We start from the raw sequence: 16428 nt of genomic DNA on the forward strand, positions 1-16428 counted from the left end.
CCCCCATCCCCCATAAAAATTCCCCATCCCCCAAAAAACGCCCCCATCCCCCCAAAATGCCCCCCCCCATCCTCAGCATCCATGCCTGACTTACAGAGCCCCCCCCCCCCAAAAAAAAAGCCCCCCCCCAGCAGCATAGGGCAGGCCCCCCCCGCTGCATGGGGCGCCCCCCCCCCAGCCCCACAGACAGCCCCAAGCTCAGCCAGTGCCCCATGGAGGGGTCTTGGGGAGGGGGGGGGGGGCGGGCAGGGGGCGTCCCATGTGCCCCCCCCTCACCGTCCCAGCTCACTGCCCCCCCCCCCCCTCATGCACAGCCCCCCCCCAGCACACCCCCCCCCACCCCCCCAATTCCTCCCAGTTTCCCTCCAGTGCCTCCCACTGGGGGCCAACTGGGAGAGCCCCCCCCCAACCCCATTGAGCCCCCCCCCCCCCAGGGGATGGGGGTGGTGGGCTGGGGGGGGGGCAGAGCTTGCTGGGGAGGGGGGGGCGCAGAGAATGGGGCCGTGCCCCCCCCCCCCGGCATCATGGGGGGACAGCTGGGCCCAGCTGCTGCCGGCCGGGCTGGGTGGTCCCCCCCCCCCCCCTCAAGGACCCGGTATTTTTAGGTCCTTGCCGCCCCCCCCCCAAAAAAAAAAACCCACCCTGCTCCCCCCGGGCCTGTGCCCCCCCCCTCGTGCTGTCACAGCCCCCCCCGCCTATGCCACGCCACCTGGGTGCCCCCCACCCTAAAAAAAAGCCCCCCCCCATCCCACCCCACCCATGGGATGGGGCTTTTTATTTGGGGGGGGGGCACACACACACACATTAGGGGGCGCCCCCCCCGCGCACAGTTTTGCTGAAAGTTTCCCCATATGGGAGGGGGGGGGGGGGGCACCATGGGGCTGTGCCCCCCCCCTATAAACCCGGGGTGCTGCTGGGGGGGGGGCACACCCGAAAAGGGGGGGGGCGGTGACACAGCAAAGGGTGCTGACCCCCCCCCCCCAAAAAAATAATAATAATCGGAGGGGGGGGGGCTCGACCACCCTCAAAAATAAATCGGGGGGGTCGACAAGCCCTAAAAAATAAATAGGGGGGGGGCCGACCCCCAAAAAAATAAATAGGGGGGGGTCGACCCCAAAAAAATAAATGGGGGGGGCTCGACCCCAAAAAATAAATAGGGGGGGTCGAAAAGCCCTACAAAATAAATCTGGGGGGGCTCGACCCCCAAAAAAAATTCTGGGGGGGGGGGTGGACCCCGCTTGGTGCTTTTTATCTGGGGGGGGGGGGACGTAGCTCGGCCGGGGGGGGCACCCCATTTTGGGTGCCGGGGGGGGGGGAAATCTCCGCCGTGAAGGGGTAGAGGGGGGGGGGTTGGGGATGAGTGAGCCGTGGGGGGGTCCCCTGGAGCCGTGCCCCCCCCCCCCGGGGGTGTCACCTGGAGGGCGGCGTTGTCCAAGACGTCCATTTGGATGTCCTGCGCGGCGCTGCGGGGGGGGCGCGCCATGCCCCCCTCCCGCACCATGGAGCTCGGCCTCCGCCGCACCGGGCCCCGCGATTTTTTTTTTGGCGGGGGGGGACACAGGAGGAGGAGGAGGAGGAGGAGGAAGGATGAGGAAGGGGGGGGGGAGGAGGAGGAGGAAGGAGGAGTGTTGTTATAGTGGGGGGGGGGCAACGAGGGGGGGGGGCCGGGCAAGGGTTTTGCCTCCGCCCCCGGCCGCTCCCACGCTGGGGGATGTGGGGATGCGGTGCCCCCCCCACAGCAAGGCACTCCTCCATGGGGGGGGGGGAGAGGAGGAGGAGGAGGACCCCCCCCCCCAGGAAAAAAATGGAAATATGTAGATAGGGTTTGACCCCCCCCAGCAAAAAAAATAAATATATATATGGCTTAACCCCCCCCCCCCAGTAAAAATCAATATACATATATATTAACACCCCCCCCCGGAAAAAAAATATAAATAAATAAATATAAATAAATAAATAAATATGTGGTTTTGGGGAGGGGGGACGCAGCCTGCAGCAGATTTGCTCGCTGGGGGGGGTCACAATAAAATAAAATAAAAAATATAAAAATAAAATAAATAAATAAAATAAAATAAAAAATAAATAAAATAAAATAAAATAAAATAAAATAAAATAAAATAAAATAAAATAAAATAAAATAAAATAAAATAATAAGGGGGGGGGGGCACAGCCCCTTCCCCTGCTGTCAGCCCTCCCAGGGGGCAGGGACCCCCAGGGGGGGGCCCTTTATAGCCATCTGTGCCCCCCCCCCCAGCCCCTGTGCTCCCCAGGGGCACCCAAGGGGGAGGGGGGGGACACCCCAAGTGTGGGATCTGTTTCCCCGGGGGGGGGGCACCAGCCCTGGGTGGGAGCTGGGGGGGGGCGAGATGGTGGCAGGGCCTAGGCTATGGGGGGGGGGGCTGTGGGGTCTATGGGGGGGCTCTGGGGTGCTGGGGGGGTGCTGGACTGTGGGGGGGTCATGGGGGGGCCGTGTGGGCTCGGCCCCCCCCCCGCCGCGTTTTGCTGCGGGACCCCGGTGGCGGCAGCCCGCGTTTCTCCGTGTTTGACGTTTTTCTCGTGTTTTTCCCCCAAAACCAACCCCAAACCCGCACCCCCGGCTCCTCTCCTCGCGCCATCTGCCGCCCGGGGGGGGGGGGCTCGGAGAGGGGCCGGGGGGGGGCTCCGGGACCCCCCCCATTACCGGGACCCCCCCCCATTACCGGGACCCCTCCCCCATTACCGGGACTTCCAGTCCCGGGACCCCCCCAACCCCGGGCCCCCCCATCCCCGGGGACCCCCCCACCACCGGAGACCCCCCCCCAATACCGGAGACCACCCCCCCCGGCACCGGGAGCCCCCCCCCGGTACCGGGAGCCCCCCCCCATTACCGGGACCCCCCCTCCCGGTACCGTAGCCCCCCCCCCCCAAGCCAGTTCAGCGCCCCCCCCGGGGTGAGCACCGAGACCCCGGCTCCCGGTGCACCGGGGGGGGGGGGGGGGGGTCAACCGGTACCGGGAGCCCCCCCCCCCCCCATAAGGACATAACGGGGGCGAGCCCTGCCCGGTGCCCGGTGCCCGGTGCCCGGTGCCCGGTGCCCGGTGCCCGGTGCCCGGTGCCCGGTGCCCGGTGCCCGGTGCCCGGTGCCCGGTGCCCGGTGCCCGGTGCCCGGTGCCCGGTGCCCGGTGCCCGGTGCCCGGTGCCCGGTGCCCGGTGCCCGGTGCCCGGTGCCCCCCACGTGCTGCCCACGCCTCCTCACTGCGCATGCGCCGCGCTCTCCCCTCCTCCCCCCTCCCCTCCCTTACACCGCGCAGGCTCTTTTCGGACCGTACCACCCCTCGAGGAAAAAAGGGGGGCGCCGCATTGCTTTTCTCCCCATCCCCACGCCGCGAGAAGGCTTTTCCGTCCTTAAACCGCTTCTTCCACTCCTGAAAAATCCACGGAGGTTTCTAGATCCCGTCTCGGAGCCTCACGAAGCGGCGGGGAGGCGGAGGGGGGGGCGGTGCGGTGGTACGATCCGGTCGCTGTGGGTGAGGCGCGAGGCCCCGCCCCTCTCTTTCAGCCCGGCCGCCGCCATGAGGTGAGCGCCGCGCGGCTCCGGGGGGGCCCCGCCGGGATGGGGCTCATGGGGGGGCCCGGTACCGTCTGTGGAGCTTCATCGGGATCCTAGGAAGGGAGCGGGGAGGGTTTGGGGGGAAAAAAGCGCGGTTCGGTCCCGCGGGGGCGGCCGCGGCCTGCTCGGGGCTCGGGGGTGGGGGGGGGCAAAATGGCGGCCGGGGTATGGGGAGGGGGAGAAATGGCGGCGGGGGGGGGTGGGGGTGAGGGGTCCTGAGAGGGGTTTGGGGGGGGATCCGAGGGGATGAGGGGGGTCTGAGTGGACCTGAGAGGGCTCCGGGGGGGTCGCCCAGGGTCCTGAGGGGGGATTGGGGGGACGCTGAGGGGTTATGGGGGTCCTGAGGGGGGGTTGGGAGGGGGCTGAGGGGGCCTGAAGGGGCTCGGGGGTCCCTTAGGGTGACCTGAGGGGGCTCGGGGGGATGTGACCGGGGTAAGGGGGGTGAGGGAGGCTTGGGGGGATCTGAGGGGGGCCAGAGGGGGGCTCAGGGGTCCCTCGGGGTGGGCTCATGGGGTTGAGGGGGCTCCAGGGGGTCCCGAGGGGGGCTCAGGGGGTCCCTCCAGCTGCTGAGCTGCCCCCCCTGCCTGCCCGCAGTATGCTCCGGCTGCAGAAGAGGCTGGCCTCCAGCGTCCTGCGCTGTGGCAAGAAGAAGGTCTGGCTGGATCCCAATGAGACCAACGAGATCGCCAACGCCAACTCACGTAAGGGGGCCTGGGGCACCTCCCTCGGGGGAAAGGGGGGTGTCGGGTGGGCCAGGTGGGGCTCTTTGAACTGCTCAGTAGCTGTGGCGGCAGCCCAAGTACAATTCTGACATCTGGGCAGCTGCCGTGTGCTGTAGGGTGGAATCCCATCACCAGCAGGATTTGCAGAGCTCCCCCATCACGTTCACAGGAACGTGGTGCCCGGCAGGGCCTTGGGGCATGCTCAGTCCATGTTGTTCTCCGGGGTGACAAACGAGGGAGAAATGGGATGGGGAGAGGGAAAGGAGCACCTCCACAGCCCCTTTGTGGTGCTGGAGTCCTGGCTGGTGTGTCCATATCCCAGTTGGATTGTGGTTTCTGTTAGTCCCTAAGATGTTGAACCCGTTTATTCCTTCGTCCCTCCAGGTCAGCAGATCAGGAAGCTGATCAAGGATGGGCTCATCATCCGCAAGCCCGTGACCGTTCACTCCCGTGCCCGCTGCAGGAAGAACACCTTGGCCCGCCGGAAGGGCAGGCACATGGGCATCGGTGAGTGCTGAGGGGAACGGTCGATTTTCGTGGTCCTTGGCACACCTGCAGGCTTAAATCGAGAAAAATTCTTTAAAGATCTTGCTGCAGAGTTCATTCTGTGTTAGCAGAGGGGGATTAAATGCCAGCGGTAGCGTTGTGCCCGCTTGGCAGCAGCCTGGTGGCGTTCTCACCTCATTTCCTCCCCCCCCAGGTAAGAGGAAGGGTACGGCCAACGCTCGGATGCCCGAGAAGGTGACCTGGATGAGGAGGATGCGGATCCTGAGGCGCCTGCTCCGCAGATACAGGGAGTCCAAGAAGATCGACCGCCACATGTGAGTCTTTTGGGGGCACATCCCCGGCCTTCCCTGTGCCCTCCCTGCTCCGGGCAGCTTTGCAGGCGGCTCCTGGGCGTGGAGCTTGCTGATGGAAACAAATCCTCTGTAGAAAACCTGCTGGGAAGGGTGTGAGGCACCTGGAAGCCGCTGTGGTTGGACCCCTGGGCAGCCTCTCACGCTTCCTTCTGCTCCCGCAGGTACCACAGCCTGTACCTGAAGGTGAAGGGCAACGTGTTCAAGAACAAGCGCATCCTGATGGAGCACATCCACAAGCTGAAGGCGGACAAAGCTCGCAAGAAGCTCCTGGCGTAAGTGCTGCTGAGCTGCTGAGCTCCCGCCTGCGAGCTGCGAGAGGGGTTTTTGTTTAAATAATTGCAGGCTGGTAAATTCAGGGGGCTTCTCTTGAATTGGGGGAGCTGTTTGGAGCCTTGGGGAGGAATCAGAAGGGAGCAGGGATCCTGGCAGAGCTCCCTATGCCGTGCCAACCCTGCTTAGATCAGGGAATGATGACAGGGCAAGCATGAGGTGATATTTTACCACAAATCCCATGATTTAAAGAACAAAGCTGCTGTTTTTAACTCATCCTCTAGTGAGGATGAGAGCCGTGAGGGCTTGGGGAAGGTCAGACCTCCTCGGGGAGCTGCCCTGCTCCTACCAGCACTAAAGGGGGGAGGGGGCCAGCGCCGACAGCTTCCTGGGGGCTCTTTGGGGTTTTCCACCTTCAGCATCTTCCTTCCTCGCAGCGACCAGGCCGAGGCTCGCAGGTCCAAGACCAAGGAGGCTCGGAAGCGCCGCGAGGAGCGCCTGCAGGCCAAGAAGGAGGAGATCATCAAAACCCTCTCCAAGGAGGAGGAGACCAAGAAGTGAGCGCCGCCTGGGCTGTGTACGTAGAGCTTTGCAGCCCCCGGGGTCGAATAAAACACCGCTTCCACAGCTGCTGTGCCTCGGCTGGCTCCCTGGGGGGCGTCCGGAGCTTGGGGGGGGGCTGGGAAGGGCTGGGGGTGAACTGGGAAGGGCTGGGGGTGAAGGGGGGTGCAGTGCCCCCATCTCCCTGGCCAAGTTGGGGCTCCTAGCGTGTGCTGGGAGTGCTTGGGGGCACCAAAAGGGGCCCTGCTGGACCTGCTGCCCCCCCCAAAATGTGTCGTTGCCCCCCCAGAGCTGCAGGGAGGGCTGTGGGGGGGGCACAGAGCAGCTGGAGGTGGGGGCAGGGAGCCCTTGGCCTCCATTTAAAGGCCCCAAATGCAGCTCCTGGGGGTGTGGGAGGGGGGAGGCAGCAAGCTGGGGGGGACACCGGGGGGGGGCCACAGCCCTGGTGCACCACCCAACCCCCCCCTTTTCTGTTCCCCCCTCCCTCCTGGTCACGAACTGGTCACGAGAGCCCTGAGCTCATGCTGGTGTTGGGCCAACCCTTGGGGGGGGGGCTGGGGGGAGAGGATGTACAAGTCCAAGCTTGCTCACTGGCTGTTGTCCACACAGGGGGGGCAGGGCTTGGACCCCCCCCAGGGGATACACATGGGGGGGCAGCACCCATGGGACCCCCCCCCAATCTGCAGTCAGCCCCCATAATAAGGCCCCACTGCCCTCATTGACTCCCGGGGGGTGCTCGATGCCGCTGCCCCCTCCCTTTTATGCCCCCCCCCAAAAAAAATACACCAAATCCGGGCCCAAATGCCCCCCCCCGGTACTTAATGCCCCCCCAAAAAAGGGCCCTGAGCCCCCCCCCGGCCTCCCTCACCCCTCCAGAGCAGCCCTAAGAGGGTCAGGACCTTCCTCAAGAGCCCCCAGCCCCATTTATTCCAATTTTCCCCCCCCGCCCCCCATTTCTCCCTAGAGAGGCGCTCCCCCCGGTAAGGCGAGGCTTGGAAAATGGTGTTTATTGGTACTTATAAATACAAACACCGGGGAGAGTCCATGGAGACACAACCGCCTGCAGGACGCTGCGCGCCGCCCCCCCCCCACCCCCCCCGCCCGAAAAACACCACCAAAGGGAACGGAGGAGGCTTTGGGTTCAGGATTCGGGCCTTTTTTTCCCCAAAAAAACACTCTGCTACGAGGCAGCCGCAGCCCGCTCTCGGCTCCTCCTGGCTCAGCACCCCCCCCACCCAAAAAATAAAAATTAAACCAGAGCAGGGAGCGCTGTGGGGGAGGGGGGTGCGGAAGGTGCTTTGGGTAAAATTTGGAGGAACTCCAAATCACCAAATCAACAAAGCACCAAATTTTGCGAGCAGCCGGGGAGGGAGCTGGCAGCTGCCCCCCCCCGCAGGCTCCATTAAACACACACCGGGGGGGGGACAAGGCCGGGTTATAGGGGGCTGGTGGCACTCAACGACCTTCGGAGCAGCCTCAGAGCAAGCCCCAGGCCCTAAAGGAGCCCTGGGGACCCCAAAAGCTGCTCCCCACAGCGGGACAGCGGCAGGAGGGGGGAGCCCCCGATTTAAGACGTGCTCCTGGCTACGCTTCCCCCAAGCCCTGCCCTGGTACCCCCCCGGCCGAGCTCCCCCGTTGAAGCACTGGGGTCAGTTCCGCCTGAAATGCCCCAAAAGCGGCTGCTGTGGGCACCCCCTGGGTGTGCACAACATGGCAGACGGAAAAACCTCCTTTCCACCTCTTTTTCACCTCCTTTCCACTCCTTTCATCCTTCACTTACCTGCGGAAGATGCCGAAGGGAGAAAAGCGCCCGGCACCGGGTGCCCACGGCCCCGCTGCGTTACGGGGTCCTTGGCTCCCAGCCGGGGCAGGGAGCAGCAGCCCCTAATTCCCTACTTTGGTTTTTGTAGGGGGGGCAAAAGGGGGGGAAAGGAGAGGCAGAGCGGGGGACTTACGGTCACCGGAACGGGCTCTAACTCGTCCCCCTACATCGAGGGGGATTTCTCACCCCTGGGGTAAAACCTGAAATGCAAAACAAACGCAGCCAGCCAGCCTCCGGGTAAAACAGCCCGAGGAGCCGAGGAGCGCAGCTGGTTTTGGGTGGAAAAACCTTCCCAAAGGGTCACTTCAGGCTCCCAGCAGCGGGGGGGGGGAAAAAAAAAAAAAAAAAAAAAAAGCTCGGATTGTTTCCGTGACTTTCGTTTGGTGAATCTCAGAAGGACTGAATTACAGATCGGGAGGGGAAGGAAAAAAAAAGAGCAGGGTGTGGGAAGGGTAAAAAAAAAAAAAAAGGAAAAAAGGAACAAAACGACTGAGCCTGACGTTACAGACTTGGAGCTACATCACAACAACCTAGGGAGGCGCTGAGAGCCGGAGGGGGCGAACCTTCGACGTGAGCGTGCCCGGCCGGGAAGGGGAAGCAGAGGAGCCCGAGGGAGCTGCGCTGGCTCGTCCCCGGGCTGAAAAACGGACACGGAACTCGTTGGGGTTTTCTTTTCCTGTTTTTTTTTTGTTTTTGTTTTCCTTCCCCCTCCTGGCCAGCGGATGCAGGGTTCAAGCACGATCCGTCCTCTCCCCGTTTCTGAGGGCTGCAGTTACCGCTCCAACCTCCTCCTCCGCAGCAAACAAAGTCCGTTGGGCTTCACCAAAGCCTCCTCTCCGCAGCGCTTTTGTCCGAGCGTGCCCAGCAGGAATGGTTCCGAGTTCTCCCAAGCCACCTACAGAAAAAAAAAAGCCGAGGGCTCCAGCTCCGGGAGGGCGCGGAGAGAGTTCAGCGGTTCGCTGGAGCAGGTGGGGGGTGCGGATGGATGCGGATGGGTGGCTACAGGGGGGGGGTGGCCTGGCGCCACGGCCCCGCTCACTGGCCCCTTGCGAATGACTCTGGGATCGCTTTCCTCGAGGGTTCTGGTGTCCACCGTGACTCTAGGGGTGTCATTAAATACTCAGTCCGCGAGGCCGGCCGCCGCCGCCGTCATAGGATGATGCAGCATCTGCAGAAGCGCTGCCTGCTGCCCCCCACCGACGGTGGGGGGGTCACGGGCGCGAAGTAGGCATGGACTTTGATGTTGGGGAGGTGGGTCTGCAACGACAAGCACAGCCCGCGGGGTTAAAAACGGGATTTTTATATTAAAAAAAAAAAACAAAACAAAAAAACTCCTTCGGTTCAATGCTGTGATTTCCACAAACCGCGGATTGGCAAATTCTGTTAGCAGAAAACAGCTGCGGGGAGTGGGAACTGGTGGCACCCCTTCCTCTGCGTTAATCCCGCACCGACCTCGTGCTCTGCAAACCAGCCCGGACTCCTATCCCTCTCTAATGGGTGGGGAAACTGAGGCACGAGGCTCAGGGTGCCTCAGACGGCCCCACGGCTACTGACAGAGCTGCTCCAGCTCCTCACCCACCCAAACGGCCACGTAGCAATTACAAAAAAAAACAAAAACAAAAACAAAAAATGACACAGCAATTACATTTCTCCCTGACCAGCCAGCATCCAGCCCCACGCAAGCTTCCGAGCACAGGAGCACAATTAATTCTATTAATTTGGTAGGCGATTGACCTCAATATTTTCACAACAAGCACCAGACCACGAGGAACCTGCAGCCTCAGCCCCTCCAGACAAAGCAACCGAGTCACAGCCCTGGCCGTGCTTTTATTAATGACTATTATTAGCGTTAATTTTTACCCTGAGTCTCTTGATCCCCGCCCGCGTGATCTGCTGGCAGTCGTACAGTTCTATCCTCTCCAGGCTGTGGCAGCTTTTCAGGTGCTCCAGGGAGGCGTCGGTGATCAGGGGGCAGTTGTCCAGCTCGATCACCTCCAGGCGGTCGTGCGCGCAGGCGCCGTTCCCCAGGTGGCGGATCCCGTCGTCCGTGATCAGCTCGCAGTGGGACAAGCTCTGCACCCAAACGGAGGCGGTCAGCGGCCCCTGCCACCAGCAGCCACCAGCAAAATGCCCTGCCTGGGGGGTTTTGGGACAAGGGACAACCTGGGCCAGGGTTTGTAGGTGCAACATCCGTGGGTTTGCCCCACGGGTGCTCTCCGTGCGCTGGAGCCAACCCTGGGGTACCAGGGGGGGAAGGTGAGGGGAAAGGATCTCAGGACAGCAAATGCTCACTACAAGGGAACAGAAAAATGCCTCTGCTGCTGGAGAAGCCCCCTCTGTAAAACCTGTGGGCTCCCACATCACAGGCAGGACCCTGGCACTGGGTGTAAGCAGCAGCAGGAACGCAGCATCACCAATGCTTGGTGCTTTTTTGGGCTGCACGCTGCAGCTTCTGGAGGAGGAAGAGGGCTTGGAAGAGGGCTTGGTCTAGGAGAGGGCACCAGCCTGCTGCTTTTCGCAGGGGCACAGGTTATTGTGGGCCCAGCTCCGTGTCCCAGGGGCTGCAGGCTCCTCTCCCCCGCGGTTACTGACAGCCTGCCTCGTGGACAGATACTGCTAAGCGTGTTGAGGAAAAGCAGAGGCTGCTGTCAGGAGAATTCAGTGTCCTCTAGCTCATTTTCAGGCAGCTGTGGGTGCCTGGCACACGATTCATGCTAGCAGTAGGGGAGGGACAATAGGTTCTCTGGGGTCAAGTTTCTAGCTGAATTCTTCCAAGACTTCGCAACACATCAGTGAAGTCAGAGAGACAAATAAATCCCCGCAGGCAGGGCTCGAAATCCCTTTGTCTGTGGGAAGAAAATACTCCGAAGTCTCACTTAGAACACTCACCAGAACCTGAAGCCGCGGACAGTGTATGGAGAGCTGGATGAGCGTGCTGTCTGTGATCTGGAAAAGAGAAAAGCTTTTCAGGTCGGATGCTTGGCACAAGGACTTTTTACCCCCCCACCAAAGACCAACTGCAAATTTCTGCCTAATCCGTGACCATGTTCGATGCAGGCATCGTCCTGAGCTCCTCAGGACCCATCTCCTGCATGATCAGGCTCCAGAGGTATGCGTTTCTCTGCTCCCTTACAGAACTCAACTCGTGTCCTTCAAGGACTGCCAGGGCACGGGTGCTGCTGCTGTTCTGAGCCTCCTGGAGCAGCTCTTGTGAAGCAGGCGAGCAGAAACATGATGACTCCTAAATGTTTGTCTCTGAAGTACAAGGAGGTGTTCAAAGCCCTTCCACCAGCTCCGTGCACTGAGCTGTTCGTTATTTCTTCGGGAAGAAAGCGCCTGGGCACAACGGGTTTCTCATCTCAAGGCCTTCAGAGGGAACTCGCTGTGCTGCCTTTATTCGGTGCAGCCCAAGGACACAGCCCAATTTTTCTTCTTCCTTTTTGGGTTAACTTTGAATGGTTTCCTGTCTGGACTACTGTCGTTTCCTCCTATGACCTCCTGAATTTCTGCCCTGTAAACACCGGGAAGCACCAAACACCGGGGTCGCTTTGTTCTCATCGCAGGAAGCAAAACCCAGGGCCCTCAGTCAGCTCCAAATCTGTCCTTAAGGCTGGAAATTTGTCCTGGGGTCCTGAGTAACTTCAAGGATTTTTCCCTGTCAAGGTAACCAGCTTATGGCACATCCCTACAGGACAGCACAGCCCTGGAACTAAGGAGGACACCTCCAGGATGTCCACAGGCAGCAAGAGGCTCGTTACACCGCACCCCACAGCCTTTGAGGAAGGCTAAGACTAGAACGGGCACCCTGGTTTTATTTCAAGTTGTTTCCATGTCCTGTGTACAAAATTCACCGCTGTTCCAACAACCTGCTGTTATTTCTCCATGAAAATAAAAACAACCGACCCAATTTCCTTTATTCCTAGCAGTGTTACATGGCACAAAGCTCCCCTACATGCAAAGATTTTATTCTGGGACTTTATCTTGTATCGGTGTGTGAGTTATGACCTTTGACACATGACCTCCTAGACACATCTCACTGCTATTACAGATCTATTTTATTACCCTTACAGTAGCATTTATTGCTCTGAAATACAAACAAAGGATTAAACTACAAAGTCAACGCTTTCTTGTCCAAAGATATCTGATCTTTTTCCTCGGGATCCTAAATCAAGCTCCCATTTGGAGACAACTTGCTGCTTTTTCACCATCTTTCCACACCACTGTGATTGTGCTAAAAACAAACAAACAAACAAAAAAAAACCAAGTAACTGCCAGAGGTGGCACCTCCTACCTGGACGCACTCTTCTAGGTCCATTTTTTCAAGCTCGTGGCAGTTCTGGGAACAAGCAGAAGACCAAACACAGAGCTCAGTGCAAAGTTTAGACAGCAAACACAAAGACGTCTACAAGACAGACAGCCCTTTTTAGCAACAAAGGTTTTTCTCCGTGAAACAATGGGATGGAAAAGAAATTTCGCTGCTTCTTTATGAACACCACCAAATTGTAAGGGAATCTAGCAATTTCACTCATTTAAACGCACTGAGATTTTAATTTTTTTTTAATTATAGAAAGTAAAGGGGTTTAAATGCAGGGTCAGTTGTACAGAGCACAGATTAATCTAGAACAAACATTCAATGTTGTTGCTCCCAAGTATTTAACATTTCGCTTAGTTCAGATGCAAGTCCTCTGAGGTGCGTGGGTCAGGACAATGCTTAAGATACCAGAAATTACGTACAACCTGGCTTCCATCCACACTTCAAGAGGAAAAGCATTACAACACTTGAGAGAGAAGGGTGCTGTTCGTTCATATCCATCACGAAAAGAAAGCAAAAGTACTTGAGGGAGAGTGGAAACGAGCACTTACCCTAGCTAGAGTAGTAAAGCCCACATCTGTTAGCTGAGAACACCTTGCAACTTCTAATATTCTGCACGGAAAGAATCGATAATAACCATGGTGGAGTCGTTTTGCTTTTCAGAGTTTCATTAAAAGCTTCCAGCAACCCAGACAAGCCTGCCCCCATTTAGGCTGTGCTCTCTGAGGATGATCTGCACAGAGCAGCCACCCCCTACACCTGAGCGTGGGTCACAGGAGAAGAAAAGGAGAAGTCAGGCCAAAGGGGAACTCCAAGGCTCGCTCAGTCCGAGGCAGGGCAGGTCTGGTCTGACAAATGTTGGACTAAGGAGCTCAAAAAAGCCCCCAGTGCTCTGGTTTCTACCCCAAACGCAGAGCTCATCGTGAGAAGCGTGCAATACAAGTCAGGAGGCACCACAACCCAGCAGAGGGCCACGAAAATAAAATATTTAACACATCAACAGAAGAGCTTCAGGTCTTCTCTGCTGTGCCAGCAGACAGGCTTTCTTACTGCAGCTCTGCGGGGATTTGCTTCACAGCACTAACATTTATCTGCCTTTAGAGAAAGGCAAACCAATCTTCCCCAATCTGTGTGGAACTCCGGCTGAACACGCACAGAAACGGCCTGAACTGGAGCCACATTTTGCCATCCCCTTTCACAACCAGTTTCCATGTACTCGCACCCTGCGCTTTACACCACGATCCTTTCAAGGAGCTTACTGTGGGAAATAGATGCTCCCCCCCCCGTGTATTTTATGCTAATTACTAGAGGCCTCCCAGCTCTTACAGATGCCAGATTAAAACCATTTCTTCTTCCTGCACCTGGCCATTTTCTGAATTATAGCAAAATGTTCCTGGAAAAACTTGTCCTGATTAAAAAAAAAATATCTTTAAGTAAAAAGCAAGCTGGATGCTGGATGCCCTTTTGAGCGAAAGCACAAATTCCATCTGCTATAAAATCACCGTGAAAATCCTGCCAGTGTCACACGTTACGAGGAAGCAATATTGTCTAAATGCATTTTCAGTTCTCAGTACTGAAGAGGGATTTTTTTTGGGGGGTACACCCACGGTCACCTCGCAGCTCAGCAGTAACAAAGCAGCTCCAGCACGGCGTGACCGTGTCCCCAGGACCCTCTGCTCACACGCAGGGGTCACCCAAAGCTCAGGGACCCGCCGAGAGCTTACCTCAGCCTGGGGCAGTTCTGTCCCAGGGCGTTCAGGATGGCGTCGGTGATGTTACAGCAGCCCGAGGCACACAGGGATTGCAGCTTGTGGCACCCTCTGCATATCGTGATGAGCCCGTCGTCTGTGATTTGCTACGAGAGAGACGAGGACAGCATCACAGGCCGTGACACAGGAGGGGGAAGAGCAACGTGCTGTGCGTTTTCCTCTCAGATTTCCAACCAGGAACTTAACCGAGGCCAAATTCTGCTTCTTTCAACCCACAAATGCGTTTTGGGACCACCATGTGAGAGCTAAGAGCCCACCTCGCGGCCCAGACCCTGCCAAACTCACAGCACAGCAACTCCAGCAGCTCGGATGGGTCCCCAGACACTGAGGGTCCCTCTCGTCCCCTGTGCTCTGCTCTCGGGGCCGGGGCTGCAGCGTAGGGCCCAGCCCCACAGCCCCCAGGGGCCTTGCCCACCTCCCTGGGAGAGGGCTGGGACTGCCCATCCCCACTGCATCAGACCCACTGCGGGATATTACACCCAAAGAACCCGCTTCGGTTTCATTTGGGGCATAAATACGCATTTTTGGCACTGCAGAGCAACTGGTCCTGAGCAGGGAAATGGCCCCTCTTGGTTCAGCGTGGGGAGAGCTGGGAGGAAGCTGGCAGGAAGGCCACGCAGGCATTCCAGCCCCGTGGAAAGAATTTCTCCAGCTAAGTCCTGCAAGGGAGTTCAGAAGCCCCGCGGGCAGGGCAAGGAGACAAAAGCTGAGGAGCTGAATGCAGGGACAGTGTTTCGGGGGCTTATTCAACATCGCCGAGCACTCCCAGAAAGCTGGTTTTCATCAACTGTTTTTTTTAAGAGTCTCGTAAATTTACAACTGCCCTGGCTGCAGAGATGCTGTTTCTGGGATCGAGCGCGTTCTGCGTGGTTCTGCTTGGGGATGGCCTCAAAACACAGGCGGGAAGTCACGGGGCAGTTTACTTACTAAGCACGTCTGAAGGTTTAAAGTCACCAGTTCAGGACAATGTGCGCCGATGTATTTGAGAGCTTCATCCTCAAGCTGGAAAAAAAAAAATCAGAGGCTGAAACAACCTGTTAAATACTTGAAACAGTCTTCAAAAGGAAGCTTTGAGAACAATAAAACGTCTGTGGTTGGGACAGCTGTGGGGGAGGAGGGCGATGCAGTCTGAAAATACGCAGCAGCAGGCGCGTGCCATTTTGTACATCCCAGGAACAGAGTGCAAAGACCCACAAACACCAAGTTACTGATTTAGAGAAGGGCTGATCCGATCAAACGTGTGATTAACAGAGCAAGTCGTCAAGTCAGAAAGTCTTTACGGGAATTAAGGCGACGCTTCACTAGCGAGGGCCCACGAGGAATTGCTTTCATACTGCAACAGCAGGGCTCTCAAAAAAAGATAAAGTATTATTTCAGCATGAGGAGCACAAACACAGCCACGTTGCTTTCTGATGATAAAAAAAAAAAAGCTTGCTATTCTTAAATCTATAAGAACAGATGGCAAATAATTGATAACAAGGATGTACTACCATCAATATTACTCATGACTCTATAAATTACTAGAAACTCAAGCTGTTTCCATGACCTGAATCCTCAAAATAGGCTGAGATTGTTATTATCTTTAATCAAGCCATTCTGACAGCTGCGTATACCCACTTCACATGTTAAAAAAAACACAACAGCAATAAACATTAAACATTTAACGAAAATTGCCCACTATTGCCCTTACGGCTGGGCTTGCTCGGGCACCCAGGGGCATCACTTCCATTTTGCACGCACAACGTGCTGCTGCTCTGCCCATCACCCAAACCTTTTAGGACTTTGTGTCCTTGTAGAAAATAAATGTGCTTTTTTTGTCTGATAAAAACATATAGCTGTTTGTCTATAGGCAGCAGACGAAAATGGCACGTAGTGACTCATTCCTAAGGAATGCCTGCCCCCCAAAAATAAATCCAAACCAAACAAGCGCTGATGGTGTCTGGGGACGAGCACCCAGCAGATGAGAGCGACCACAGCTGCCAGGTCCACCTTGGGGCTCCTCAGCTCTCGGCAGCCTCTGGGCCACAGCTTTCAGCCCCTACAGGGTCAGCTTTCCTCCTTTCCTCTCCTTTTTCAAACCCAAGATTTGGAGATGCAGCTTTGCTCTTTTCTAGCCTGATCTGTCTGCGTTAAAAAGGCTGCACCCCAAAAAAGACTGCACCCCAACTGAGAAATGAGGATTGGTCCCCACGTTCTTTGCAAGCTCTTGCTCACTGAGAGATTAATGCCCAAGGCTGATGTTCCCTGTGCCCCAGCTCACAATTCATACAGCTCCTTAGTAAAGATGTAGTGTGAATGTTTCCCCGTATTGCACTTTCCAATGATTCACCAGACAAGGAACTGAAGTACGATTAAAGGAAATTAAGTCTAAATATCAAAAAGGGAGCAAACCAGCTTTCAGCTGTGAGAGCTGGCATGCCCAAAAAAAAAGCAGCACGGGCTCTGCAGCCTCTTCAAAACGTACTGCTGGGGCTCAGGAGCTACACGAGGGAATAGTTATGCTCCTGGCTGGCTGCAGAAGTC

The 16428-nt window shown here is 57.5% G+C and overlaps 2 protein-coding genes across 4 annotated transcripts in view; one reads left to right on the plus strand and one right to left on the minus strand.

Annotated features, from left to right (window-relative positions):
- Positions 1 to 3430: 3430 nt before the first annotated feature.
- RPL19 (ribosomal protein L19) lies at positions 3431 to 6060 on the plus strand. The gene is made up of 6 exons (XM_068660861.1): positions 3431 to 3556; positions 4184 to 4290; positions 4696 to 4818; positions 5012 to 5132; positions 5333 to 5443; positions 5879 to 6060. The coding sequence occupies exons 1-6, from the start codon at positions 3552 to 3554 to the stop codon at positions 6000 to 6002; spliced, it is 591 nt and encodes a 196-aa protein (XP_068516962.1). The 5' UTR covers positions 3431 to 3551; the 3' UTR covers positions 6003 to 6060.
- A 923-nt stretch (positions 6061 to 6983) lies between these two features.
- The window catches only part of FBXL20 (F-box and leucine rich repeat protein 20), a 33549-nt gene continuing 24104 nt past the window's right edge, over positions 6984 to 16428 (minus strand). For all 3 annotated transcript variants that reach the window (XM_068660814.1, XM_068660815.1, XM_068660816.1), the window contains exons 9-15: positions 14833 to 14907; positions 13861 to 13991; positions 12688 to 12748; positions 12116 to 12160; positions 10714 to 10770; positions 9685 to 9897; positions 6984 to 9081 (exon numbers count right to left, since the gene is read on the minus strand). In XM_068660814.1, the coding sequence (XP_068516915.1) occupies positions 8974 to 9081; positions 9685 to 9897; positions 10714 to 10770; positions 12116 to 12160; positions 12688 to 12748; positions 13861 to 13991; positions 14833 to 14907 (690 nt within the window). In that variant the 3' untranslated portion in view covers positions 6984 to 8973. The remainder of the gene's footprint in view (positions 9082 to 9684; positions 9898 to 10713; positions 10771 to 12115; positions 12161 to 12687; positions 12749 to 13860; positions 13992 to 14832; positions 14908 to 16428) is intronic.

Source organism: Anas acuta, chromosome 25 (assembly GCF_963932015.1).
Source record: "Anas acuta chromosome 25, bAnaAcu1.1, whole genome shotgun sequence".
Lineage (NCBI taxonomy): Eukaryota > Metazoa > Chordata > Aves > Anseriformes > Anatidae > Anas > Anas acuta.

Bases quoted from the DNA above. Each gene is read 5' to 3' on its own strand.
- RPL19 (XM_068660861.1), top strand. The intron at 4,819-5,011 runs GTGAGTGCTGAG...CTCCCCCCCCAG, and splicing joins GGGCAGGCACATGGGCATCG to GTAAGAGGAAGGGTACGGCC. The intron at 5,444-5,878 runs GTAAGTGCTGCT...CCTTCCTCGCAG, and splicing joins GCTCGCAAGAAGCTCCTGGC to CGACCAGGCCGAGGCTCGCA.